Genomic DNA, 21,401 nt, shown 5'->3' with positions numbered 1-21,401 from the left:
CTCATAGCGCCCTCCAGCTTGGTGAAATGGAGGCTCTTCAGCACCTTAGCTGGAAGAAGATGGGTTAGTTAAAATTCTAATTCAGAAATTCATCCAAAGCTTTATTTTCACGGAGACAGAAGTTATAAGGCAAAGACCTGTTTCATCACTTTTCACCTGTCTTTTCCTAACATGGCATCTACTAAGAATAATGTCTGGTGGGTAGTTGAGGGTTCCTATAGGTCACTGAAGAGAAATCAATTTTTATTGTTATTACAAATAGAGAAATGTGGTTGATGTATTTCTGAAGGCCTTTATTGAACAGTTGATGGGGGACTGAAAAATCAAAGGAAGCAAGAGAATATATGATCATTCCATATGTTTCTGGAAGTAAAGTTATATGCAAAAAAAAAAAAAAAATCAAACTCTTTCTTTATTACTTTCTTTATTTGCACACTCTATGTATGCAAAGCTGCAGCCTGCTGGAACAAAGGTGAATTAGAACCATCAGCAAATTCTGCCTCTGCCATGACTCACTGTAGCCTGAGGAAGTCACTCTGTGCTTCTAGATGTAATAATGACACTATATAGCTCATTTGGGTGTGAGCAGGTTCATTAGTTAATACTTGATATTGCTGTAAAGTGCAAATGTTTCATGAGTGTTTGGTATTGTTATTAAAAAAGAAATAAACAGGAAACGATCAGGAAATGTCATCACTGAGGCATGAAATTCCTCAATGACACAGACAAGATGGGCAGTCCCTCAAATAACAGCGTTCTTTGTGAATGGAAACATGAAAAACCAGGGCTTTTCTACAGCATTAACACACTGCCTGCATGATGTCAGCCACTGCACTTCCCAGTGCCTCATTCCTCCTGAAACATGCGGAACACGAGCTCTGCAGAACACCAATGTCAACAGTCAGAAAGCTTCACTTTAAGGATTTTTATACTATATAATCAGACTGATCACCAGTGTCCCATGGCAAGCAGCTGGAGCTCATTGACCTTCAAGGCCCCTTACTACTCAAGGCGTTCTATGAAAGAACTGGGGCCAGCCAGCAGTCCTCAGAGTACAGCCTCTCCCTGGGTGCCCTGCGCCCCAGAGCTGCTCCCAGCCACTCCGCCACTCGTACAAAAGATCAAAGGTCTTTCACCATGCTGTACCGATCATGCCTACAGCATAAGGGTTTGGTCACAGCTACTGGTGAGGGCCTGGAAATGGGAGATGTACGCCACTCCCCTTCCAGGAAAACTGTTGGAGGATGTGGATCCTGTAAGAAGAAGCAATTTTGCAGTTGATGAAAGTCACTTTGGCATAAATATTGCGAACAGTGCTCATGCTGCAGAGTGCTGTTTTCACAGAGAAGCTCCGTCCACCTGTGATGCAAACACGCTGTCTCACTACGCGTCTCCTGAAACACGCGGCAGCATTCCCACACCTATCATGGTTCCTCAATGGCTTCACTCACTGTTCAGCACCTTCCTCCAGCACGGCAGTACGCCTCCCCAGGGGCTGAGGCTTCTCGTGCCCTCTCTCAAAATGGCATCACCAGCTTCATTCCGCTGCTGCGCAATAAGGGCTGAGACGCCATTCCCTATAGTAAAATGGCGGCGAGGAACGCTCGTGCCCCGCCCTCCTCAGGTGATTGCCAGGTTGCGCGGTCACGCGGCGGACGGGGGCGGGGACAGATGCGGGTTGTGAAGGGGCAGGGTGGGGCCAGGGGCAGAGCGGTGCAGGACCGTCGGGATGGAGGTTGTCGGGCGTTCTTTCTGTCCTGCGGCTCTGCTCTGTGCTTGGCTCCTGCTCGGCTCCGGCTGGGGCTTGGGGCCCCCCGGGGTCGGTGCTGCCTACGTGCTGGATGATGCCGGCGGGCTGGGCAGGGAGTTCGACGGGATCGGGGCGATCAGCGGCGGTGGGGTGAGCGGGGAGGGTGTGCGCGGGGCTCCTCGGGACTGGGCTGACATCGTTTCCTCTGGGCTGCCGCAGCTGAGGATGGGGAAACCTAGGGGATACCCGGGGGTATCGGCAGGCTGAGAGACTACCGGGGGGATGTGGGGGATGTGGGGCTGGGGAGGCTCTGAGGGCGGCGTGGGTGAGCCGAGGCAGGGAGAGTGCAGGAGAGCTGGTGCAGGTGCTGTGCTTGCGGCTCTGCGGGATCTCCCTGTATCCCTGCCCTCTGGGCTCCCTTTGCTGGTGTCACGGGTGAGCAGGGCTCCTCCAATCTGCAAAAGCACAACTGTGCAAGTGGAGGGTTAGGAAGAACTTTGTGTTTAGCAAGTTCTTTATGTTGTATTTAATTTTGTAGGATTATTAGTTGTGTGGAACTGCCTAGACCAAAAAATGAAGATGCACTTGGATGTTTGACTGTTAAGGTGTTTGTAATTTTGTTTTCTGTTTTAGGCCACATCTAGACTCCTTGTGAACTACCAAGAACCGTATCGCTCCCAGATCTTAGATTATCTGTTCAAGGTAAGTGCTGTGTTACTGCTGCTCCAACGCCTGATTTCATGCAGAGCTTCTTACTATCACCTGTTGGGATGCCTGTAATATGTTCAGGCCTTCTTAAGGTTAGGCAAGCTCTATCTTGTAAATCTGTTCAAAACTGTTTTTTTCAACTTGACGCTGAGCACTGAGGATGAATAGTTATTACCTATGAGTTATAGATGGTTTTGTAGCTAAAAGAGTGGAATGGTTGAGCCCAAAGAGAGTTTTAACCTATTAGGGCAACCCTGGTTTGCCCACCAATTCATTGTGTAGTAAGCTACTCATGCAAGTATATTCCATGAAGAGCTCACTTCTTTTTTTTTTTTTTTTATGATTAGTAACTATGAATACAACACTTACATGTATTAAACACCTTTTTTTTTTTTCAGTCTTACTGATTTTATTTTTATCATTATATAAGCTTTTATGCATTCTTGTGGGATAAATATTTTAACCTTTTTTTATTCCTCTCACATAAAGAATAAACTTTCTAGCTCTTCACAAGAGGGCATGCTCAGGGACATGATCTAGCGGAGGGTTGTTAGGATAGTTTGGTTAGGTTGTGGTTGGACTCAAAGATCTTTAAGGTCTTCTCCAACCTGAGCGTTTCTATGATTCTAAGAGTTTTGATCCCTCTATGAAATTCTGGGAAGCTCCTTTTTCTGAGAGAATAAAACCAACAAATGTTGTCAAGTTTGCAGACTCTAAAACTGAAGGAAAGAGTTTCCTTCCTTCAGAGTATGACAGCTGCTAATGTATAGCTGATAGCTGCTGGCTGTACTAAAGGGGTTTTTATCAGAACTTTACATTTTTAGTTGCTGTTCTTGACAGCGTGGTTTTTTTTGTTGCTGGTGGGGTTGTTTGTTTTTTTTTTGGTAGCTTATTTCTTCAAATTATTAGGATTTCTCTTATTCCTGTTTTCAATGTATTTTCATCCTACATTTTGGGTTAATGAGGGCTTTGCTGTTTTATGATTGTAGGAAGTCGATTGGACAGTTCTGATTAGACTACAGATAGTTTATCAATTTTGTGAATCTGGCGGCATCACTTCAGTAGAATATCTATTCCAGATTAGTAGAAAAAGTGTAGTTACTGCAGAAGGAATATTAATGTTACTGTTTTGTAAGCTGCTTTAAGTAGCAAGTATAACCTGTGGAGTTACTCAACTTAAGGCTATTGCACTGGACAGTAATAACTTGTTTTGCTTTTGGCACTGTAAATTACTCTGCTGAAGGAGAATGTCATGTCACTTTCAAGTACTGCAATCCAAATGGCTGGAGGAAAATAATTTACTGTGTAGCTTGAAATTGGGTAAAGGGTATAGCAAAGAATAATGTATAACTGGGGAGCAAATCCATGTTCTTTGGAAGACCTAAATTGTGTGTTGCAAGTATGAGTTTTCTGAAGGAGTCAGCAGAAATATGACAAAAGGAAATCCAGTTGTGAGAGCATGCTATTTAAAATTTTTTTAGTGTTTTCTTTCACCAAAACAAAAACTGCTATGACATATGCGGAAGGAGGCTTTGCCTCTATTTTCTTCTTGTAATTAATGTTGTTCAATTTGTGATAAAGATGGAAAAGGGTATGTGTAGAAGTTTAAAATAAAAGATGGCAGAAGGAGAGATGTAAACTGAGGAATACTTGCTTCTTCTTTAAAAATGTTAAATAATCTTGTAGGCTGAGCAAACTATTGTCTATGCCTACATGTGGGCTTCACTCATATTTTCTTTTAATAAGTTCATTACTAAATCTTAAAACTCATACTAGGATAATTTCATGGAAAAGGCCAGCTGCATTTGTGCTTATTAAAATAATGATTAGTTGTAATTTCTGGCTTGAGCAACTCTAAAACCACCAATTGCAAGAACATAGTAGGAGTTGGATGAATTGTGTATTTAAATTCTGTGTCTTGTCTGCCAGTCAAATGCAAGGGAAATGAGATAGTGGACCAAGAGGCTATTTGTTTCTCAGTATGGCAATTTTTCTTCTCTGGTAACCTGCTAATTACAGAAAAAGTTATTTCTGACACATATAGAAGGTCTTTATATCAAAGAAATTTACGAAGGTAGTAGGTTTAATATTTTCATTATTTTGAAAGAAAGCACTAAGCTTGGCTTACAATAACATTAAAAATACTTTAATGTTCCTCCTAAAGATTATCTTGTCATTAGTCTGATTTCTCTTTGTTGTTTTTGTTTTTTTTTCCAGCCAAATTTTGGTGCTTCTTTACACATTCTCAAAGTAGAGATTGGTGGTGATGGACAATCAACAGGTATAGATTATGCAGGGTTTAGCTTCTCATTTGCAATGATGCTGTAAGTAATGTGTCCTGCACCTGTTTCTCTTCAGTTGAGACATGGAGATGCATGTTATGTAGTTCTACTGAAGTTACACAGAAATATCAGAAATGGTGTCTGCAGACTTGTAAAAGTAATTTATACTCGTGTCTTAGAGATGGTGTTCTCTTCCCCCTGCCCTTCAATATAGAAATCTATAATATGGTAAGTAGTTTGCATTTAGAGAAATGAGTTCTCTGCAGAGTGTTTCTCAAATACTGTTTGTGTAATACAAACCCCGTGAAACTTGTGTGGAGCTTAAAAACATGAAAATGCGAAGATCAGAAAGAGTTTTCATTTTTAGTTTATTGAGCTGCTATATTTCACTGGGGCTTGATCACTGTTTATCTTTTTTTTTTTTTTCTTTCTCCTTATGATCCTATTGCTCTAAATTTCCTGGTGGTTGTTGAGACCAAGGTAATCATAAATGCGTATTTTAGCATTATCATATCTGGGAACAGGAAATGCCTGATAGCTGATCATGTTCTGTTGCAAAAAAAAAAAAAAAAAAAAAAAAAAAAGTCCATCCTCCAAAAAACCAAACATTTATGTTAACATGCTAAGAATGAAGGGTGGCCAGTTTTACATGTTCCCTTCCACTACTCATTTTGCTTTGAAGGCGTAGAGCAAAGAATGTGTGAACCGTACTGGAGCTATGTGCTTGACTGCGTATTGTGTCAGTGAGCAATGCAGAAAACTTTATAATGTGCAACAGCTTATGACACAGAAGATAATTGTGAAATGTTTATTTCCTCCCTAGATGGCACTGAACCCTCCCATATGCACTATGAAAATGATGAGAACTACTTCCGAGGTTATGAATGGTGGCTGATGAAAGAAGCTAAAAAGAGGAACCCCCAAATTAAACTGATTGGTAAATTATTCAAGTCTTACGATTTTTATATATATGTTTTCTAACTAACATATCTTACCCTTAGTTATTTTAATAGACTTTTTTGCTGTTGCTCTAGACAAGATATAGAATCTCTAGTATTTGATATGCTTGCATTGATGCTTCTCATAAACAGATTATTTTTGCTTTTCTATAGAAGTGTAACATTCTGGGTGGTGATCAATGCTTTGCTTGCATCAGGTGATATTATGCTTAAGATTTTTGTGCTTAGATTTAATTGCAGTGATGAATATAAATGATTTATCATGAGGGCTGAATTTCTGAATAACCAGTAGAATAAAAAATTTAATTTATTCCCCCAAATTTAAAGGAAGCATGAACCTGTAAATCTTTCGTGCCCTAAGTTCAGTCATATATCCTTATCATTAGTGCATCACCTTCCTTCCCTGTGAGAGTGTTTCCTGTCTTCTGCTCTGCTATGTGTGTGTATATATGTGTGTATGTATATTTGAGTTCTAAGATAACTTTATTGTTTTCCTGTTTTGATTGTGGGTTGTGTATCACAGAATGACTTGGTTGGAAGGGACCTCAGGGTCTTATCCTCCTGTGACAGGTGGGGTTGCTAACCACTAGATCAAGTATTAGATCAGGTTGCTCAAGGCTCCATCCAACCTGGCCTTGAACACATCCAGGGACAAGACATCCATAACCTGTATGGGCAACCTGCTCTAGCACCTCACCACTCTCTCATTGTATGTGGCAATACAAATACAGAATCCTGGATTTTGATGACATACTTCACAGGATGTATTTTACATGAAAGAGAGGATGACTTTTTTTTCCACTCTGTCTCCAAAAAGTGTTTCAAAAGTGAATCTGGTTATAAATAATTTGATTTTATAATGAGATGCCAGGTGGCGTGCATGTAATTCCTGAAACTATATATAATTTCTTACTAATTGTGATAGAGCTCAATTCTGAGGCAAAAGCACAAATATCAGCACTGTTTTGAGCAAATGTTTTAGTGAAACATTAACACTGAACTTGTCCTGAGCTAAATGCTGGGCTCTTCCGTGTGCCAGGCCTTCAATATTCCCTGACAAATTTAAAGATTAGCTGTTAGACCTGACATCTTATGATATTTGCCTTCCTCTCCTACCTTTTTGAGAGAATGAAATTGATCTTGGTGTTGAATACAAGTGCCCTATGCTATTGGTAGTGCTTTCATGAAGTGTACTGTTTCCATTTTGTATGTGGTAGTGGCAGTGGTTGCAGAGCTATTATAGTAATAATCAGGTACCTTTGTAATAGCAAGCCAGACTTCTGCGGTCTCCAGGGCAGAGAAACCTCATAATTAAAAATAAATGCACTGCATCACTTGATTGTGTAGTTAAGTCTCAATCTATTTTTTTCTGAGTAGCAAATTTCCATGTACAGCACAGCATTGACAAGGCAAAAAGTGTGGTTTGCAACTTATTCTTTTTTTAGTAGTTTGATTATCCTCAGTGCTCTTACAGTCAAGTGCCAATCAGATTTTTATTTCCTGATGTTTATTAGGAATAGGTGATGCATGAGAAATTCCTTCCAAAGGAAAACATGTAACAAATGCGCAAGTGTGAAAGTTGTAAAAATACTTAAAAGTAACTGTTGCAATATTCTGACAGCTTTATTTCCAGGAGCTTGAAAGGTGGTCACTGATGTTTATTCTTCCACTCTGACAATTTTGGTTACATAATTTATCCCCTATATTCATTTCATGCTTTGTGAGTATAGTCCACTCTCTGTATTATCAGACTTCCTTTCTCTGTAGTCTAATGTACTATTCCAGTTTCAACAGCAGAAGTCCTTTGATTTTTGTGATTTGTTATTGCTTAAAATTTCAGTCAGCAGTATTTAAAAGCGCTTTTGAAATGGAAATACAAATGTATATTTTCTTTATCCTAAAAGACTGGTGAAACAAAGGTTACTCTAAGTACCTGTGAAATTTCATAAAGATGGCAGTTTTGCTATTTTACTCCACCTGCCTATGAGTCTCCTTACCTCTCATCCAGGAAGCAGGTTTTTCCTACCCATCCACAAGATGTGACTTGCTGCAGGTTTTATTGGTCAGATTCTTTTAGACAAGCGCTATGCAAACAGCAAGCTTACCATCTGTGACTAATTGTGATTGTTAATACCTTCTTCCCTCAAATCAAGTCCACAACAAAGGGAGGAGAGTATGCCTTTTAATTAATGAGATCTGGTGTCTTATACTGAATTAGCTGAAAATGTGAGAGAATCTATTTAGGTGAATAAATTGTTCTTATTTAACACAAGAGCCAATAAACTCAGAAATGCTTTTTCATAGTCCTAATCTTTCGTCCTTTGCAATGAGTAAATCATTGTTTGCTCTGGAAGGCATACTCAGGAGATTTTTGCATTTCAATATTGATCCTTTGTCTGTAATGCTGTAAAATGTTTTTGCAAAAGTCTTTCTTACTTTAAACCTGTTAGAATTTACACAGTAGAAAAAGATTATATGTTTCTAATGATTATATGTATTCTACACAGTAGAAAGATTATATGTAGTCAGTAGCTCTCAAATAACGATGGGTTTCTGACTTAATAAAATAAAAGCCGCAAGTGTTTGATTCCAGTTTATATTACAGCATATTCTATGGTAAAATAAGTGTGTTTTGTTGTCTTTGCTGGAACTATGTGAATCAGAAGGGCTATCTGCTCCTTCAGTTTAGGAAAGATAAAGTGCAGCATGCTTTTAAACTGTACTAAATAATGCAGACCACCCACTTTAGTAATTATTTATTTGCTTTTCTTCTTTCCAGGATTGCCCTGGACATTTCCATCATGGATAGGGAAGGGTGAAAACTGGCCCTATGATTATCCACATGTCACTGTTTACTATATTATTTCTTGGATATTAGGAGCTAAACAGTATCATGATCTGGATATTGATTATATTGGGGTCAGTAAAATATATTTTATCTGTCTTCATTTTTAAGGTTTTTTTTTTTTCTTGTTTCTTTGAACACTGGGAAGGGAGAGATGAAAAACTGTAATTGTGGTTATAACTTTCTGTTGCAATGAGACTGTTACCTAGCATAACTCCTGCCTTTCCTCAGTACTGGCCGTTAATGTGGAAACAATGTAAAGTGGCTAGACTCCTGACTTCCCAATTCTAGAAAAAAGTTACCAGAAAATTTAAAGATTTTGAAACTTGAGCGTGTAATTTCCTGCCTCACTTGTTCTCCTTGGGCTTTAGAAGTAACCAGCTGACGAAAAATGTTAGTTAAGGCTTAGAGTTTGCAAAACTCAGCTAATGTGAGTTCTTGGCATAAAATATGGTTATTATTTTGCTGAAGGGCAGTCCTCTACAACTTCTTCCATTTTTACCTATATTATTAAGTAGTTAGGGTGCATATGTTACAGTATAACTGCCATATTGTGTTATAAGGCGTTATATGGAAGTAGTGAGGGAATATCTGAGAAGAATGTTATTTAGAGATGAGGGAGAAAAACACTTTTCATATTTGTTATTTGATTGTGATTCAACCTTTTTTTCTTTCCTTCTGATTAAGAAAATTAATAATCTGTCTAAAATAAGTCTTACACTTTCTGAAATACTCATTTTGGGCTTCCAAGTGTTTTGATGCAGAATAGTTTAACTGCAGTAAAGCTGACAGTCAACTCAGTGGTCCTGGGTTGAGCTTCTGAAGTTATGGTTCCTGTCCCACTAAGAAAGTGACTTTTTTTAATGTAATGTGAGAAGGTATGTATGATGTATAGCTCTTCTGGCATGTCTCTATGTTGCTGACTATATTAGAAAGTGTCAGTCTTGCACTCTGGGTAACAACTTGTAGGGAGGCAGTGGGGAGGAAGGTATGTGCACAACTTTTTAGTTCTTGCCTTGCTCTGCCTTCAGAGTGGAAGGTAAGTTCTACTTAAAGTATTTAAATAATGTCTGGTATCTGTACTTTTACTTGATGTTCTCTATGACCATGTCTTGAAGTTACAGTGTTTTTCTCCATGATTTCTACCAAACTGTAGACCCATTGTTAGTGATATGTAATGTGGAACAAGGCTAACCATTGTAGAGCTCCCACAGCATTAGTGTTCTTTTTGGCAAGATTACAGACAATAGGCATAAGAATTAGATAGATAAGCATATGGCTTGAATTTTTATGTAAAAATCTCTTGTGGAGGGCTGATAAAACTAATCAGAGCAATTTCCCTTAGCAAACTAAAACCACGGAGTTTAGAAATGATTGTGAAAGATTTATATAAGTGTATATGGGATTGCATTATGTATCAATGCATCCTGACTTCTCTAAATGGCCTTTTACTTTTTGCTTTATAGATATGGAATGAAAGGGCATATAACAGCAAATATATCAAGGTATGTATACTTCTCAAAAGTGAAACTTAGCTCTGAGGTTTCTTTGTTATCATTTACACGTGATTTACTTGTCTGACTTCCCCTAGAATGAAGGCCTTAATCCCATGACTGCTGACTGAACTCTTTCTTATGGTGGTTGCAGGCATAAAATACTGATAGGGTCAGATCTTTAGAATTTTTTTATTTGAAAAATTTATTTTGAACTTTGTAGATCAGTGTGTGCTAAACATTCAGGACACTTGAATGGAAGCCCCAGTTGAATCATACAAATTCATCTTCTTACCAGGTGAAAAATAGCTTCTTTTGTTAAGTATAAGATCTACAATTACTTTAAATTGTGATGTTCCAGTGGATATAATACACTTAACTTATTGATATACAAGTCCAGGTTCTTATGACACTTTCTGGTTCGCCTTTTCCATAAAGTAAAAGCTCTATATTTTAACTGTGTGACAGTTAATACCTTGTTCTAAATGAGTTGGAGAGTGACAGTATTTCACATCAGGTAGAGCTAAGCTATCACTGCTTCCTTCCTTGCATGCCCTTCTTTGAAAGCTCACTTCTGTTTGAGTTGTGTTATACTTAAGATTCCACGTCAGCATAAGTTCTGCTATATTCATTTCCTTGTTGCTGCTTTGCAGCTAAGAAGCAATTACACTGCCTGTTCTTAAAACGAAGAGTTAAGGTGAATATGAAGGAAACTGCTGTGTGTTTGTTGTTTTTTTTTTTTAATGTAGAACTCAGCAGAAATTGGATCCCTTCTGCTTAAATTTAGTTAGTGGCTATTGGATAAGTTCTTTTAATTTGTATATACTGCATAAAGTCAGTTGTGTTATTTATCTTGGCAACTTCTGTACTTATTTCATTCAGTGGTTAGTTTTAGCACAATACAGAAAGTTGTGTGCAACACTTAGACGTGACATTTCATTAGCAGGGAAAAAAAGTTAGGCATGAGTTAAATGTCTTTCATGAGGCTGACATATACAGAATTCTGCCTGCTTTTGGAAAGTGAGAGTGCTCTCCTATGAAACACTTCATTTCCTTCCTAGTATGCAAGTTTCTTTACAGCTCCTATGAACTGCTTTGGGTGAGGGATATCGGGAAGCAGAAAATTGTTGGCATTGTACCTGATAACAGAGAAAGAGAAACACCTTATCCAGTTTTGTGTTTCTTCTTAACAGATATGTTAATCAACTGTGTATTTTAAACTGATTTATGTGGTCACTCTACTGCAGGAGTTTAGTTTACATGGCTTATCACAACTTAGACCAAATTCCACATTATCTGTGCTTCATTACACAGCTAATTTCATTAAAGTGCTTTTTCTATATTATCACTTCTGTAGGCTGCTACAAAAGTAGTTCACTAGTCAGATACGGGCTAATGGAGAAATCTGAAGATATTAGTAGTTTCCTAAAAGATAATTCTAATTGTAGGGAATAAGGCAATGTAAGATGTAACACGTAGGATGCAACGTAACATGTTTTCTGTACTGCAATTTATACTTATTCATAGACTAGATGATATGTTCTTTTGTAAAAGGAATCATCAAAGAGAAGGCAGATCTTACCATAAATAAAATACTAATGTTTCACTAAATCATTGATTAGTTTTCTTTACATTACATAAGAAATTGATTCTCTTTTGCTCAGTTCTCTGCAGTGCTACTTGGAGGCTTTCTAACCTATTTACCGTGGCTTCCTGATGTGCAGAGAATGAATGCGAAGAACAAACTATTAAGTGAAGGTGTGGCATTCTGTTTGTTAGCTTTTTAAATACCACTGAATTGGAACAGCTTTTGGCTTCTGGAGCTAAATTTTTAAAGTTTGATCTTGAAATCACCAAAATATTTACTGAAATATGTCAGCCTTCCTCTACTTTATGGCTTTATTTAACATCTGTTTTAGCATTTATTCTCTTGCCTGTTGCAGTGTCGTGTGGCATCTCTTCTTTATCTAACACAATTTCATTTGCAGTCAGTCATTTTAGAACAGATGTGTTCACCAAAGTGTGCATCTGTACAGCAAACTTTGTTATGACATACATATGTTTGAGTTCTTGGTTATCTTGCTAAGTGTTTTACTGTAAGAATTTATTTTATTCATCCACTAAAATTCCAGTTAGATTTCTTACAAAGTAGAAGAAAAATGAAACAAGCAATGATTTAGTTGCTTTTAAATTCCTATTGAATAAGGTACTATTCTTCTGATTCTTTAAATACCATCAGTGTACTCCTTAAATTTTAGGATTAGTGTATCTTTGTATAAATACACACACTGGAGTGGCTGGAACAACACCATTTGACTTATGTTACTGTGGAGTGTGTGTTTTGGGTATCTATGATGTGTCCTCAGTACCTGTCTTTTCACATGGATGTTCTGCAGTATTTCTAGTTGTTCTCTTCTACTGAACTACCTCCATGATTGGGCAGTTCTCCATATGTCTAACGTAAGTTTTGCTGGATGTTCATTGGGTTTTCTTTTCTCCTAATTCTAGCTACTCCAGAGATCTAATCATGTCCTTCTTCTTTCAAAGACTACTTAGATCATGTTTTGTCTTAACTGTTCTTCAGAAGAGATAACAGATAAAAAGAATCCAAATGATTCTAGAATATGCCGTTCAGAAACAACTAACAATTGATCTTTTCCCTTGCAGTAAGCTGACACTTTTTCTCCTTTAGTGAACCTCCACGATCCTCAGAATCATTTCAGCAGACTTTCTGCATACTTTATATAGCATACAACACAGACATACCTATCAGTGCAGTTAATACTATTAAATCAAAATCGCTTATGAACAAGTAAATTATTTATTTCATGGTACTATTACAATTAGTCAAATTCTTCCTTGCTATGGATCTTGCATGAACTTAAGGAATGTACTTTTTCAGTAAGTGTCTAATTAAAATAACAATTTATGTGGCAGTCCTTTCTGAATCCTAGTTCAGAGATTTTTGTGGTCCTGTCTTTTGCTGCTCCTCACCCCAAGTGGATTCATCCCTGTTAATTTACTAGTAGTTTTTCTACTTGTAGTACTTATAGCCTTAATTTTAGACATCAGCTAGGAAACACTGTCGAAAACATCTTTAGAAGTCTCAGTTCCTTTAGATTTTATTGCTAGTGAACTGCAGGACACCTTTATTTTCAGAAATGTGGTTTTGTCTACCTGTGCATCTTCTCCAATCTTTTTCTACCAATGAAGCCAAGCACATGCATAGACTTCCAAGGTATTGTTATAATTGAACTGGCAACACTTCTGTTCCAGTCAGGTGCTTAGTATCTTACAACTGTTTGGGGCCAGAAATGGAAAGTCTGCAGCCAAGTGTAAGAGAAGGTATCTGACAAATCTTGGGGTTAGAACTTGGGATTTAACATTTTGCAGTGTTTTAGGCTGACAAAATAACATAGAGTTGTCTTCATAGTTCTGAAATGTTTAGTCTGTTTGCCTCTTCTGCTTGGTGAAGAATTTTGACTTAATGCACTGAAAGTTAACTGTAACAGAATCTTAAACTATAATAGAGTCACCAAGGTTGTTAGAGACCTCTAAGATCAACCAGTCCAACAGTCCATGGTAACTCCACCACCTCCCTGGGCAGCCTGTTCCAGCACATGACCACTCTTTCAGAGAAGTTCTTCCTAATGTCCAACCTGGATTTCCCGTGGCACAACTTGAGGCCGCTCCCTCTAGTCCTATTGCTAGTTATGTGGGGGAAGAGGCTGATCACAACCTCCCTTCAGGTAGTTGTAGAGAGCAATAAGGTCACCCCTGAGCCTCCTCTCCTCTGGACTAAACAATCCCAGCTCTCTTGGCTTCTCATAAGGCTTGTGCTCCAGACTCTTCACCAGCTTCACTGTCCTTCTTTGAATCTGCTCCAGGGTTTTGATGTCTTTGTTGTTGTGAGGGGCCCAAAACTGAACACAGAACTCAAGGTGTGGCCTCACCAGGGCTGAGTACAGAGGGGTGATCACTTTCCTGCTTCTGCTGGCAATGCTATTTCTGATACAAGATCTAGCCTTGCTGTGGGTTTTGCCATTATGAATAAGAACTGTACCAAAGTCATAGTTTTTAAAATACAACATGTAGTGTCATATTGTTTGATTAGTGGAAAAGATGCTTTTCCAAAAACAGCTTTTGACAGAGGTATTTAAACTTTTCATGCTAAAAGTTTTAAGTTACAGGAACTTCACTATAATGTTTCTACCATCATGTTTTTTTTTTTGTTTTTTTTTTTGTAAACTTTGTGCTTCAAAGGTTTATAGCAATTGAACAAAACTCCATTACCCCTTCTCTTTCTGAAATGTTATAAGTTTAGTATCCATTAATTCTAAGTTAAGGTTGTCACCAACTCATTGCCTTAGGTCCTTATCATGACTACATACCAAGACAGAAAAGCTCTGTGTTCTTCTTCGTGTTTCTAGAAGTATGTTATAAGAAATTGAGGATGCATGCCTGCTGGTGTTCAAATGACTTGAAAAGTCTTCCTTCTATGCTTGTTTAGAGTGCCTATTGCATCATCTCTCTGTATCTAAGTTTGGAAGAAGGATTTTTAGACTGTGGACTGATGTATTTTCCCAGATGCTCTTGCAGGTGGAAGCTGCTGAACCTTATTTTAATTTTTTCTTAAATTAATGTTTAGACTAAGACTCGTTTATAATACCAGTCTTTTTTGATGTGGCCTTCTGAATATTGGAGAGAACAATTCAGTGTTAAAAGCACTTATCAGTAACTTTATCTGATTTGTCATTATAGCTCATCTTTGAGAAGAGAAGATTTCACTTACCTGTCTAGCTCTGAAGAAATGGTTCTGCTGTCTGCTCCTAAAATTGTTTTCAGACTTAAATTTTCATGTTGCATGGTTAATGAAAGGCTGTACTTTAAGTGTTGTTATCTGTTACTAAGGTACTTCGGCAGTCTTTAGACAAACTGGGTCTAAGCAACATTGGCATCATCGCTGCGGATGGAGATTGGAACGTCTCAAAGGAGATGGTAGTTGATCCATATCTTAATGATGCTGTTCAGGTAGTTGGGTAAGTGTGGGTGAAGGGAGGAGTATTACACATTATGTATCACTTCATTTCTGTAAATAAGTCTTCACCTCCATTTTTGAATAGTCATGTAGTCATAATTCCTAATCACTTGGTTTTTAAATCATCATGTACAGTGGTAAATGACTACTATTTCCTGTTTTTCTCTCAGCTTTCAATTTTGTGCATGTGTAAGGTGATCTTATAACTCTTCCATCACTTCTCTCAAATATTGAGCTAGGAGCTAGGTTTTAAGCTTCTTACCTTAGAAGTCTCCTGTCATTCACTAGTGTTAGCTAATCTGCACGTGCACCTTCAAAGTCAGAAAAGCTTTAGGATGGAATTCTTGATCTGGAATTGGTTCTAATTTCAGATGATCTTGAACTTTCACTTGACACTTTTATACCCTTGCAACCCTACTATACATCCATTGCTTGTGACCTTTCTGGCTGTATCTGGAAGCTAGAAGATTAGTTATTGCTTTGATCTGGTAACATCCAAAGTTAGTTTCAAAACTGATACACACTATCTCGATTTCAGCTATTTTCAGGTAGGAGTGCCTATTGTTGCAGTTATGGCAACAGGCTACTTGATTATTTGTCTGCTCCTTTGCTCCCTAATACACTTTGTTTCTACCTTGCTTTTTGCTGACTGGTTTCTCTTGCTTTTGCATTCTTGTTCATCACTGATTCTGTAAACAATTAATGTATTTATTTAAAGCTATAGCTTGTTCACAATGGAAATTAACTCTGCAACACAATTGAGCCATTTATATGTGTATTTGTTACCTATGCGTTTAGCCTTATGATCAAGAACATGCTTATGGTCCCTGGTGTGCTGTTTGTCCTCATTTATATGTAGGGGTGTGTGATGGTCTTGTAATTTTTTTTTTTTTAAGCTGATCTATAATACAATGTTATAGCAAGACAGTTGAGCAGGAATTCTGTAAAGAAACTACTTTCTTGTGCATTGAGCTTATAAATATTGATCACCTGGAATTAGCTTCCAGAGAAATATTAATTGTAATACTGGTGTTGCATAAGTAATTTTTGCATTTCTTTTTCTTTTTAACTTAACCTAGAACAGGCAATACTTGCACCTCAGCAAGTTTACAGTGAATTAGGAAATGTTTTAGTTATGATTTTGATGCTAGCAGAATTTGCAAAATCAGTGTGCTGAATTTGTGTAGTTCTTATTTCATTATTTCTTTAAGAGCTTTATGGAGTCAGAGTTTAAATTGTGACCTTGGTGCGTGTGGCTTTTGCTTTGTTGGCATCCTTTAGAACTGTGGACAAATTCTATTTGTTAAGATGAAAATGCTTTTGTCCCAACTTCCCTACCTCCACTGATCAGAGTGAAGAGATAGAAATGTATATTGAATAGTGGTGTTATCTGTTAAGACATTCAGCTTAATGAACAGACAGCAGAATGAGAACACCATGTTTCTTAAACAGTGCTAACCTTAGGACGGCTAACTATTGGAGTTCTTGCTGACCTAGAAAAAGATAACAGTAGTTACACATCTGTCCTTCAGCTCAAGTTCATAAAGATTCTAGAACACTGTAACATTGTCTCTTAGCTATCTGTCTAGTTTTTTACAAAAATCAGCTATTCAGTTTGATTTCTCAAGAATTATTTTATTTGCAGTTGTTTACTGTACATTGTTCTGTAATCTCTTTCCAACTATAGCCCTCTCTGTGACTTCATCTTAAAGGTCTGTTAGGATATGGAAACTTGGGATTAAAATTAAAACTTAAAAATTTTGAAGGCAATTGAAATATTGCTTCGGCATCCACTTGTTTCCTTTCATTTTCTTCCTTGATTGCACTGTTTCCCTGTGACTTTACCTGTACCAAAAATACTATTTGTAAACTGATGCATACATACTGCAGATCTATAGTAGGATTTTTGTCTGTTTACCCCTGCCCCTATGTGTTTATTCTGCTGGGTTGTGATTTTCGAAGGCAGAGGACATAGTATTTTCTAATTAAAACAAAGGTTACCAAGTTGCTACCATTCAGTGTGCTTCAATTCCTTTGACTGAGGGAGCAATCTTAATGAACATAGTCCTTTTCACTATTTCATGCCAATGAGTTGCAGCAGTTGCCACTGAGACAGGAATTTCTTCAGAAGAAAAGGGAAAAACAATGTATTGTTATACTTCTATGTTTTGTTTGCAAGACTGTCTTCACTACTGTCTTCCTGTGTTGTTTTAATGGCTGACTTTTTGTGTTTGTATAGTAGTATACCTTCATATTAATCTTCTCCCAGTTTTATTACATATGACTCTGTACCACTTGTTCCGTGTTGAGCACCACAAACAAAATCCATATCTAACAAAACCTCGCTCTTTACCAAGTGTTTTCTTAAGTGCTTATTTGCCAATATGCGATTAGACCTGAATGTATTACATAATATTATTTCTGATGCTTGTTTAGAAATCAACAAAGTAAAAATGTTTCTCCATAGTTCTCAGCAATTTTTTATCATTGACTTGTAAGCCATTAATAATGGGCAGTGATCATGTGTTGGGTGACTGAGAAGAAATCTGCGGTTAGGACAATTTTTGTTTATTAGAAATAACAAATCACATTTTATTTTTAATTGATGCATCTTGAGTCTTTTCTAACACAATATTGAAATGCCAGAAATTATTGTTGCTATATCGGTGTTTTTCCACTCTCCTAATTCCAGTTTAAAGCAAAATAAATTAATTATAATTAAAAAAATCATTGTATGTCTTTGAAAGAATGACTAGGGGTGACATGAGTCATTCTATAATGGCTATGGCTTATGTGTAGAGAGTAGTTCTGTTGATTTTTTTTGTACTTAATATAGTTGCAGCTTTAGGGGTATCACTAGCCTTATGGTCAAGGAGGGCTTCCTCATTCCAGTAAGAGGGATGAGTTCAGTTCCCTGCCGTCGTCTTTTTCTATGGTGGAAAGCTTTCTTGAGGAGAGATTAATTGACTTCCCCTATAGTATGCTAAGCTGGTGGGGGAAAAAAATATATAATTACAGAAAATAATATCTTCAGGATTTATGATGTGGTTTGTTTGTTTGTTTCTAGTTTTGGGACCATGTATCCCTTCATCATTTATTTTAAAAAAGATTTTATTTATTACATAGTTCAAAACACAAGCTGGAAACTTTGTTTTGGTTTTATATAATTGATCCCAAGATGTAACAGGAACGTGAACTATCTCAATTTAGAAATATAGATTTTAGTGATAGAATAGTCTTTTTTTAAGTAGAATTTCTGGGATGTATCCTATATTTATTGATTAACTGCTTGAATGCCATGTTTGGAGGATATCTGGTTGAACCTCCTTAAATGAAGGAGGTGCAGTTATCTCTGGTGCTGAGGCTTGCTCAGTTAACTTGCAATATCTTCACAACCTCTTTGGAAACTTACTCTACATATTTGACCATGCTCGTGTTCTCTTACCCTTTATCTTTTTCCTTTTTTTTTTTTTTTTTTCTTTTAAGTTATTATACATAGCTAGATTTTCCAATGTTTCCAGCCCGTAGCATTGCAGGGGATTATTTTACCTGAAGCACAGGACTTTTTGCATCTGCTGAACTTAAGTTCTTTTGTTTCTAAGTTTATCTGATAGTGTTGGCCCTGATGTTCACCTGTGGGGATATCAGTAGCAATTGATGCCCACTTGGAGTTTTTCAGTCCAGCTTGGTGGGAATCCTTGCTAAAGACAAGGTGCATAATGTCCACTGATTAAACCTTGTCCACACAGGTAGTCATCTTTTCCCAGAAAGCAATTGAGTTTGTCAGATGTCATTTGCACCTTGTAAATCCATGTTACTGTTCTCAGTAATCTTTCTGCCCTTCGTGTGTTTAGAAATGGCTTTCAGAAAAACTGTTCTTACTGACTTTCTCAGGGACTAAGGCTAGATTGACAGCCAGGAGCTTCTTCTTAAAGACAGGGCTACAATGATCTTTCTGTAGTCATTGGGAACAGACACTAATCGCTAAATGCTTTAGCCTTGATGTGTGCAAGTCTGCAAACAGAATGTTGCTGTATTCTAGTACAAGATGTAGTGGGAAAATACAGTGCAAATATAATACTGAGTTCAGACAATGTTCTCAAGGCTTTGGATTAGTAGAATGTATTTCATGCCATTGTCAGACTGAATGAGCTTATTCAGATGGTAATCTATGAAGATGAACTTGCATCATTTTTCTTGTAGGTAGTGTCCATTGTTTGAGAAGATTATATATTGTAGAAACATACAGTATGAAAATAGGCATTTGATATTACTTGAATTACAAGTATTGCAAGTGCTTTTTAGGGACCTTCTGAATTTCAAGAAACTGTTGTTGGCTTTGCTTGCGCATTCGAGCTTCAGATTGTTTCAATCATATTCAAGGCCTTAACATTTCTCTTGAAGTATACAGTAGTTCTAGTTTTATCTCTTCAAATAAGATGCAGCTGAGTAATGTGGTATGAATGTGTCTGGGGTTTTTCTAATTTCTTCTGTTGGTTGTATTTAGGAGAAGCTGATTTCATTTGTACTGCTTCAGTTAAACTGAAATAGTTGATTAGATGGAAAAATAGGTGAAGCCAAATCCCTTAATGTTTGCTTTGCTTCCGCAAGTCCTATACTGTTAATACTCAGTTGTCCTTGTCCTGCTGTTAGTGGTTATTGTAGCCTAGCCCTCAACACTCTTATCACTGAAGTGGCTGATCTGCAAATAGAATGTCTTGCATGAAAATGTGTGTGTTTTGTCTGTCCTTAGCTTCATCTGCAGCTTTGTGTGTGTGAGAAAACAGCCACCAAATGTTTTTCACTTTGCTTTTGTTATGTAATTTGGGATTTGGCATGACAAAAGAACTATATGTCCTTTTTTGAAAGCAGTTTGTGCTTGACAATTGCTTTATTAAATGTTGTTTGGTCTAAAAGTTTTTTGTTCCAGTTATCAGAACAAGAATTGAATCATGATTGTTTTGTTGGGTTTTTTTGAGTATGTTCAAAGAGTTCTGAAGGAGCTGGTGCCTTTCCCAGTATGAACTTTTGACAATTTGAAAAACATTTTTTCATGTATTCCTTCTCTTTGTTCTTTACTTTTTTTTTCTCCTAAAGCTGTTGAGGTACACACTGGATAAGAATGGTCTGCAGCAGGTGAGGATCATAGCCAGCGATAGACTGTGGGAGCCCATTTCCTTTGTCTTGCTGATTGACTCTGAGCTCCATGAAGTGGTCGATGTCATTGGGTAGGGGGTTCTCCTTTTATCTTTCTTGCTGGTTTATTCACAACTTGTCTTTATTTTGCTTGTTTATAAATAGCACAGCCAAAGCTGTACCTCTGTACTGTTGTGGGTTTGATGCTGTGGATTTGATGCTGTAGTCTTTCTCACTAACCTACGTCAAGTGGTTTAGTAAGAGCCAGTCTGTTCGAGAGCTCAAATGCTAGCCTGATTTCAGCTTAAGACTTTTAACTGAACAATGAGTTTCTTATAGTGTGCAAGACTCTTATTTGCTGTGGCTGCACTTTTGTTGATTTGAATGGGTTTTAGTAAAGTCTTTTTACCCTGAAGCTTGCTTCAATTCCTGTATTTATATATAAAAAGTGCTTTAAATTTACAGCTTTATGTGCAACCTTATATTTACTGACTTCCAACACTCTGCTGTTAGAGAAATTAATGTGATCCAGAAACTAAATGAAGCTTTTATTTTTTGTTACAATAATGTCTTGATTCTCAGATCCCATTTTGTTATGATTGAAGTTGTATGCTTCCCAAGCATTAAACTGACTGACTTGTTTTTCCAGTTCTTGTTTTCATCACTTGGTGGTCATGTTTTGCAAAGGTAGACTAAATTTGATTACTGACTTCTGCATAAAAACACATAAGATCTGGTCATTAACTTTTATTGTAGCTCTAGATTTTAATTATGATGTTATGTAGACTTGTCTGACCCAATCACATTTCTCAGACATGGCTGTTCCTGCTTCAACTTGAGTCTTTTTTGTTCAACCCATGGGACATGTAGAAATGAAGTCTTTCCTTCCAAACATAGATAGGAGTCAGTGCCCTGGAAAAATCAACCCCTCCTCTCATTCTGAAAAAGAAGTATCCTAATAATTTCTTGCAGGTCCACAAGAGGGTCGATAAGTGAAAGCAATAACCAACTCTCTCTGACAGGTACAAATCTGTAGCTGTCATGATGCCAGCATTTTGATACGGATTCCTTTCTTGGCAACAGCAAACATGCACTCAGTGTCAGTTCCTGAAGCTTAACTGTTTTCATGCCAGTAAACCATAGTTGCTTTAGTCTTTGTGAGAGATCTAAGTTTTATAGTCCCTACTCTG

The 21,401-nt window shown here is 37.4% G+C and overlaps 1 protein-coding gene across 2 annotated transcripts in view; it reads left to right on the top strand.

The window, feature by feature from the left end:
* The first annotated feature begins 1,680 nt into the window (after positions 1–1,680).
* Positions 1,681–21,401, top strand: part of GALC (galactosylceramidase) — a 37,273-nt gene continuing 17,552 nt past the window's right edge. The window contains exons 1-7 of one of the 2 annotated variants that reach the window (XM_048948536.1): positions 1,681–1,900; positions 2,384–2,452; positions 4,676–4,739; positions 5,564–5,677; positions 8,479–8,618; positions 10,011–10,049; positions 20,173–20,303. In XM_048948536.1, coding sequence (XP_048804493.1) covers positions 1,730–1,900; positions 2,384–2,452; positions 4,676–4,739; positions 5,564–5,677; positions 8,479–8,618; positions 10,011–10,049; positions 20,173–20,303 — 728 coding nt within the window. In that variant the 5' untranslated portion in view covers positions 1,681–1,729. Of the gene's footprint in view, positions 1,901–2,383; positions 2,453–4,675; positions 4,740–5,563; positions 5,678–8,478; positions 8,619–10,010; positions 10,050–14,948; positions 15,077–20,172; positions 20,304–21,401 lie in introns of both variants that reach the window. The other variant, XM_048948538.1, reaches the window with a different exon arrangement.

Source organism: Lagopus muta, chromosome 6 (genome assembly GCF_023343835.1).
Source record: "Lagopus muta isolate bLagMut1 chromosome 6, bLagMut1 primary, whole genome shotgun sequence".
Lineage (NCBI taxonomy): Eukaryota > Metazoa > Chordata > Aves > Galliformes > Phasianidae > Lagopus > Lagopus muta.
This window is presented reverse-complemented; position numbering and strand designations above follow the sequence as displayed.